The 7,946-nt window shown below is 38.1% G+C and overlaps 1 protein-coding gene across 1 annotated transcript; it reads right to left on the bottom strand.

The window, feature by feature from the left end:
• Window positions 1-3,020: 3,020 nt before the first annotated feature.
• On the bottom strand, window positions 3,021-6,894 carry LOC113641993 (keratin, type I cytoskeletal 18). Its single transcript, XM_027145241.2, has 7 exons — window positions 6,378-6,894; window positions 4,837-4,919; window positions 4,531-4,687; window positions 4,270-4,434; window positions 4,006-4,131; window positions 3,564-3,784; window positions 3,021-3,466 (listed from the first exon to the last, which is right to left on the bottom strand). Exons 1-7 carry the CDS (start codon window positions 6,786-6,788, stop codon window positions 3,352-3,354), a joined length of 1,278 nt encoding a protein of 425 aa, XP_027001042.1. The 5' UTR covers window positions 6,789-6,894; the 3' UTR covers window positions 3,021-3,351.
• Window positions 6,895-7,946: the final 1,052 nt, after the last annotated feature.

The following is a 7,946-nucleotide window of genomic DNA, read 5'->3' as shown; positions in this document are numbered from 1 at the left end:
AATTATCAAATGTTTAATGAAAGAGACTTGTGTTATTGTACCAGACACAGTAACTAACTGTGGCAGTCCAAAGCCATTTCCAAGGTTTCTACAGTAAGTGGTACAATCTGGACATAAGCCTTTGCTGGACATATGGCAGGAATACACTGTGGCCCTGTGTGGTACGTACCTGGTGTACTCCTTGTCCTCATACTTTGGGACAGACTTTTAACTACATTGTTTACTACAAAAAACTTTCAAAGCAGGTTCTACTTTCTCTTGCTCTGTCTTGGACTATATTTAGCCAGAGGTTTATAATATGTTCAGTATATACATACTGTAGTGCGTAAAAGAAAAAAACACCATGAATTTAAAACACCACATGAAAAAGTAACTTTGAAGTACCTAAATAGCAATGTATTTAGAGCAGGTGTGTCATATTACGTTGAAAACCTTTCAACCGTGTGTGACAACTATGAAAAGAGGTATAACAATCATCACTTAGAGATATGGCTTACTACATTCAAAGTAAAAGGATATAATTGTCAGGGCTTTAAAGAAGCCATGTTCAATTACATCCATCTGTTCATAATTCAGATTACATAAGTTATAAGTGTGAAGTGCATATTAATTTATTCATTCAATCATTCATTCATTCATTCATGCACTCACAAGTTACTGCTTTAGTGCCAATCCCTGGGCAAGAGAACTCATGTGTAGGGGAGATTTAGCATAGCCAATCTGCCAGTGGAAGCCAAAGGAAACTCACAACTACATGAGGAGAGCATGTGAAAATCTATAGAGACAGCAACATAGGAAGCACAGAAACAAAGCAAGGAGCCAGGAGCTGTGACACAGCAGTGCTACTTACTATAATTAAGAGCCAAACACATTGAAAGGATGAGACAAACTGCCCTGGCAAACACAATCATTGGTCACAACGTTCCTAAACTAAGACATTTAATAGACATTTAACAAAATGGTTGCTAAACACCAAATAACTACAGCCACAAAAATGACAGCTGAGCTGAATGCCTTTGCATTAACAAGGCCTTTATCGGTGGAATTTATGGCCTCTGGTGTATAGGGACCGACAAAGATATTCAAACACCCAAAGATGCATCTTTGCTGTATCTATGGTATCTTAGGTGTATCTATTCACTATGGTAAATAGTCTGGGATTTTCACACACACAGTCTCTAGTGTTTACTCAGAATGGTGACATAAAGCAAAAACATCCATTTATTGGCAGATCTGGAGACAGAAATGCTTTGTTGATGATAGGGGTCAGTGGAAAATAACCAGAATGGCTTGAGCTGACAGAAAGCCTACAGTAACTTAGATAGATCCTACCTGCCTTGTCTCAGAAGTCTAGGCTGGTAAAGGTGCTGTAATGGTGTAGAGAATGGTTTCTTTGCACACTATGGGCTGTTAATACCAAACAATCATCACTTGAATTCTGAAGCTTATTTGAGTATTGCTGCTGAGCATGTGCATCCTTTATTGCTACAAATTCAAATCATGTCAACATGGAACACATCTTGTGGAATCCATGCCACAGAAGATTTTCAGAGCAAAGTGAGTTCCTACCCAGTAATGGCGTCCATCAGACCATAAAGCAATGCATCACTGAAGCTTTATGATGCTCTGAAAGAAAGACTATCATTTACTTGCTTCCCAACAAATTAGAGAATACAAGGAGAATAAATTCTTACTTGTTCATCAAGGAAACAAAAGCTAAACTCTTATCACGCTTGAAATGTTCTTTCACATTATGTGATATATGCACATCATCTATCACCCTTTTGCTCACTTTGATTGGTTACTGGCTTCTGTCTCTCACAACGTAGTGGTATTTTTCTTGTGAGTGTGATGATGTTTTAATGTCTCATGGTGCATGAGTGCCAATTTCCAGTCAATTTGAACCAAACACCTACTGTATGCCACAAGACTGATAACACTGCAAACACTGTAATACCAAGGTAGCCATAACAAAAGAGCCACAATCAAAATGATAATAATAAAAGTCAGTTCAGAAATATTTACTAGGAAAACGGATCTACTCACTGTGTGTACAACACACAAGGAAGAAGGAAGATTGTGAGTGAAGAAAAGAACAATCCAAACATTACAGGCTCTGAACTGCACACTTTTTTCTGGATTGTCAGGTTTTTGTGTTGTGGTTAGATTGAAATGTTCTTCAGGCAGGATTATTTTAGTCCAAAACCTGGTTGCCTCTAGCATGAGATTAAAATCTGGATACAGATACAACCGGATTATGATCTCAAACAATGTTTTGCATTGTTTCCCCAGCTCACTTTCTGCATTGGAACCTATTTAAAACATGTGGTCTGAACTGAAGAAGTCAAGCCACAGCCATGCGAATAGCAAGGACTTGAAATGTTCTCATGACATTTTTAAGTATTCCAAGATACAATATATTCAATTCATTTATATATATATATATATATATATATATATATATATATATATATATATATATATATATATATATATATATATTTAATTGGAGTCTCCAGTAAGTCTAAGAAGAAGGCTACAAAAATAAAAGAACAGATTTTTACCTGATTTAGAATGGTTAAAAAAGTCTATAAATTATTGCCTAAATTCCCTAAAATTGTAAATCAATGTACGTTTTTCATAGGGTAATAATCAGTGTATTTGATTGATCAGAGTTTGATCGGTGTGTTTTGTGTATACATGTAGTGATTTATATAATTGTATATGATGCAAAAATGATACTGAATGATGTATGTATTGTACTTTTTACATGATACTATACTGAAGTATCGGTGGAATGTTGATTAAACGCAATGTTTAATGAACTACAGTAAAAAAAACTTCCTTGTGTCATTAAAATAACATGTGACCTAGGACATTGTGTACAGGCCAGGTCAGTCACTTTGCTTAGTAAATATTCATGTAAATCGATGCACCAACTGTAGGAACTACAATAACAGCTTCATTCATTCATCATTCTCAAGCAGGATTTGGTAAAAAAAATTTACAGTAACACAAAATGAATATTGTGGCATGGATTTATTGGACATAACCAATTGGACACAACACAACAAGCAAACAAGACACTGTACATGTTGTGAAAAATGTACACCATTTCTGTGATATTCAACAAAAATGCTCTGACATTAACATCAGTGGTAGTTCGTGTTACCTTTCGATATACTTTGCATTAAATTAATTCATGCTAAAATATATTAGCACTGACCCAATTTAATTAAGGCACTAGAGATGCAATAAATATCTTTTTAACACCAACCACTGTGTGAATGGTTGTCAGTACAGGCTTATGATTTGTTAGTGTTGTGCTGCTGGTGAAAGCTTGGTCACTGATTACAACTTCCTCTCTTTGGTCTCTGTGGTTGAGGACACCACTTTTCCATCCACCAGTGTCTGTGTGACGGTCATCACTTTGACCTTTTTCTGTTCATCGACTGCATCCTCAAGCCTAAGAAAGAAGCATTTTATTAGCTGAGAATAAAGATTCTAGAATCAACACATTCTGTGGACAACAAAATGACTATAAGTCTCAAGATTAGACTCACTTGAAGTCTCCGCCTTCCAGAAGTCTTCTGTAGGTGGCAATCTCAGCTTCCAGCTTCATCTTCATGTTGAGAAGAGCCTCGTACTCCTGCGTCTGCTGCTGGATGTTGTTGCGCAGCTGCGTCAGCTCAGCCTCCAGCTGCATGGTGATGGCATTAAGATTCTCGATCTCCCCGTTGTAGCGCATCTCTGTTTCCCGCAGTGTGCCTTCTAGCGAAGCTTTCTGTTGCAAACAAAAAAAGCACAAAGGGTTTCAAATCATCTGTTTTCTAACCTGCATATCCTACACAAGGTCACCAGTAGCCTGGAGACAGGGGACACCTTGGACATGGAGCCAGGGAAGCCACTAGCACTATGGGTAATGTAGAGTTGAGCCTATCACATATGTTTTTAGACTGGGGAAGGAAACCATCATCCACATAGAAAACTTGAAAAGGAACTCACCAGACTTCTCTGTGAGTCCAAATCGATCTCTAGCGCCTGAATCTGTCTGCGGAGATCGTTGACTTCTGTTCGTGCACCCTGGAGGGCCTCAGTGTTCTGTGTTACTTGTACCTGCACTTCTTGGATCTGTAAATATGACAACAATTTTTAGATTAGGAACTGAAAACTGGAAACACCATACTTTTCAATATTTTACCAGTATGATATAGAATTAACAGACTGAATTATTGGAACATTAAAATATTTCACAGCTCTTTATCATACCTGTGTCTCGTGCCAGGCTTTGAGCTCCTCTTGATTCTTTAGGGCCATCTTCTCATACTTGGATCTCATCTCTGCCATAATCTGAGCCAGATCCTGTCCCTTAGGTGCATCAACATCCACCTGCACTCCTGACTGAGAAATCTGGTTTTTCAAGTCCATTACCTCCTATGCAATAAAATAAGAAACAAATGTCAAAAGTCATGCAATGATCCTTGTTTTCTTTTCATAGTGTGTCTTTTGGATATGCAAGACTTCACTCACATTGTCATGGTTCTTCTTGAGGTAGATGAGCTCCTCCTTGAGGGCCTCAATCTCACTTTCCAGGTTCATGCGGCCCACATTGGTATCATCGATGAGCTTCCTCAGGCCAACAATATCAGCCTCCACTGACTGACGGATGGACAGCTCAGCGTCATACCTATTACAAAGGTTCAGTCAGTCTCTACTGCGTAATGCATTTGTGCAGTGGAAAATTTAATTGTGGAGTAAGGTGATCATGTATTATTCACACAGTTTAAGGGCTTCTAGTGAAAATCTAATTTGATATGCAAATACTTGTGTACATACTTCACTCTGAAGTCATCAGCTGCCAGGCGAGCGTTGTCAATCTGGAGCACAAGTCGGGCATTATCCACAGTAGCATCGAAGACCTATAAACAATCCAAAATATGAATTAGAAAAAAGAAAATTGGAAAAATATAAAACAGAATTAGGAAAGAACATTCAAGAAAAATAAAAAATAAAATTACTGGCTGTGATCATCTGCCATAGCAGCAGGTGTTCTCTCTGCTCTGCAGGTTTAGTTTGCTTAGATAAGAGCGGAGGAACAGCAGGTGCCAGAGTCCAGCAGATAATTATTAACAAACAACTAACTCATTGGCTAAGCCTGTTTAAGGGGACACAAAGCTTGTGATGCGGGCAGGGTGGAGACTATTTCAAGCTATTCCTTCTAGCCAGGGAGGTTAGATTTGTATGCAAAACTTGTATTTTTGTAAAATTTGTATCCCATTATTATTGCATAAGAATGCAAAAGAAGGAATCAATCATGGCATATACCAGTGATCTAATGTCAGTTAGTTGCAATGATTTCAAGGTAATGCTAAAAGTGGTGTGGGCTACATGTATGTATGTGTGTGTGTGTGTGCCGTTCAAACAGACTGGAATTACTTTTCTTTATTGTTAATTTTTTTACTATATATAATATTAAACATTAAAGAAATAATATTCTAATTTGTTGTGAATTTACTTCAATAATTATAAAACCTGATTATTATAATTTGTTCTGTTGCCAAAATGTTTTCATCCCTGTAAGTTATGTATTCTTGCTTGATTGACTATGACAAATGCAAACTTTAGGCTCATTCATATCTGATCAAGCTTCCTGGGCTTGTCTGCTGAATGACTGAATGACTTTATAACGCTTCTGGAAATATGGCATGTAAGAGGTGTGAACTGCACCAGCTTATCTTATCTCTCTCTCAGTATCAGTTCAGCTAACTCAGAACAAAGACAAATCTACTGAATATTCCTTGTTGCATCAGCTATTGTTAAACATCCTTTCTGTGAAATGTAACACTTTTCCATTCTATTCAGGTTTTCCACATATTACTCCCTATTCCTGGAATTTGAATCTGCAGGAAATCACAGAGACTTCTCGGTATGTGGTGATGAATAAACACAGGATATAAATGCTCATTCAGCAGCAGACTAGCTTTAGGAAAGAATTAGAGGCCCCACTCAGGTAGTTTAGTAGTTCACTAAAGACATTAGTAGTCCTTTTGAGACCACTGCTCCTTCAACCCCCCATCCTTTGTTCTCAGACAATCAAACCTGACTTTAACTATAAAGTCTCATAAACTAACAAAACACCTGGATATCCTCCGGCAAAATAAGACCAGCTTTAATTGGCAAAGACCTGCTGTTTCTTCCTTTCTAAATATTTGATAAGTAATAATTTAAAATTCCTTGCACTGTTGAGACATTAAAATAATAATAATTCTAATTTATATGAAGACCGGAGCTGTGAATAAACACAGAGGCCAGTCTAGTCTCAGGGACCAGCAGTACATTAGAGAAACAAATCATACAAACTTTTCAAAGTCGCTCACCTTTTTGCGCAGGTCATCCAGGATGGTTTGGTAGTGGCTGTAATCACGTACATCAGGGCCTCGCTTCTCCAGAGCCTCACGGATCTGTAGCTCGAGCTTGCTGTTCGCCTTCTCCAGGGTCCTAACCTTTTCCAGGTAGGAGGCCAGGCGGTCATTCAGGTTCTGCATGGCCATCTTCTCGTTGCCCATGATTTCTCCTGTGGACCCAGAGGCACTTACTTGGAAAGAGGAGGACAGGGATCCCAGCCCACTCTGCAAACCGCTATAGGAGGCTGAGGAGATACGAATATCTTTGCCACCAGCTCCACCATAGGTGCTGACTGCCCGGTAAGAAGGCGCCACAGAGGTGCGCTGCATGGACATCTGAGCCACGGGACCAGAAGCACGGGTGTAGCTAAACCTTGTGCTCATTTTGGTTCTAGTGAGTTAGCAAGTAAGTGAATGAATGAGAGAAAAGCAGTATGGACAGAGAGCAGGAAGGCAGCCAAATGAATGCACAGGGCAGAAGTGAGGGAGACCTTCAGCTTTATAAGCAGCTCAGCTTTGTAGTCCCGCCCACAAGCCCTTCCCTTAGACCAATCATATTCTTCCATGTCGGATTTCTGTCATGAGGCTTTTCAGTGAATGGAATGCATTTAAAAAGTACTACTGTTTTTACAACAGTTTTCTTTTTCCTTCCTTTAATCAAGCTGATTGTCCTGAGTTTCTGAAAAGTGTGTAAATTATTTTAAACACATTCTTGTTTTTTTTCTTTTCTTCTCTTGTTTTCTTTTCTTCTATTATTTTAAAAATTCTGTTACTCTATATAGTGTTAATGATAAAAGGACATGCAGGCTGAAGGCACCTTCAAGGCATTTAAATGTAATTTACTAAAGTACCTTCTTAAGAAATCTAAACTTTTTTATAAAAATATAAAATCATTAAAAAAAACAAGTTTCAAAAGGAACCCCCCTCCCCCCCTTCTCCTGTTACAGTAAAATATGATGGATGATTGAGAAACAAAAATGTGATGAGATCACAATGAACGCTTGGTCAAGTTTCATAAAGCGGAACACACCTTGATTAAAATTCAATATAGGTTGAAACATGCTCATGCTGAGGTAATCATTTTTAAGTAACCATCAGAGTAAATCGAAAATAAAACATTGATTATATCTGTTTCACCTGTAAGAAGATCTACATGCCTGTGAACAAACTAATGGATCGAGTAATGCAGTACACAATCACGCAGGGACAAATGTCTGCTGACACACACACACACCTACATGTACTTACAGACCTGCTCAATCATGCTTTGCAAAGTCTCTGATTTCACTCAAATGGGTATGTATAGAGTAAGTTAATGCCTAGGGATTAACAAGGGCACAACCCTTCAAGTGGTCATAAATGCATGCATTTGAGTGGAGACAAAAGGTGAGACAGGCTTTAAGGATTTTAAAAAATCTTATTCATTATTAGTTTAACTGATTTAACTAGTTGAACTGTTATGTAAACAATAATAAAGCTGCTTTTTAATGGTTATGGACCGTTTGGTGGGGGAGGATGGTGTAGACATGTTTATCCCATGTT

Source organism: Tachysurus fulvidraco, chromosome 23 (genome assembly GCF_022655615.1).
Source record: "Tachysurus fulvidraco isolate hzauxx_2018 chromosome 23, HZAU_PFXX_2.0, whole genome shotgun sequence".
NCBI lineage: Eukaryota > Metazoa > Chordata > Actinopteri > Siluriformes > Bagridae > Tachysurus > Tachysurus fulvidraco.
The sequence above is the reverse complement of the archived record's forward strand: the minus strand, read 5'-3'. Positions and strand labels throughout refer to the sequence as shown.

Bases quoted from the DNA above. Each gene is read 5' to 3' on its own strand.
- LOC113641993 (XM_027145241.2), bottom strand. From the start codon at position 6,788: ATGAGCACAAGGTTTAGCTACACCCGTGCTTCTGGTCCCGTGGCTCAG. The intron at 4,435-4,530 runs GTGAGTGAAGTC...TTTATTGCATAG, and splicing joins TCAAGAAGAACCATGACAAT to GAGGTAATGGACTTGAAAAA. The intron at 4,132-4,269 runs GTATGATAAAGA...TCATATTTACAG, and splicing joins AAGCCTGGCACGAGACACAG to ATCCAAGAAGTGCAGGTACA.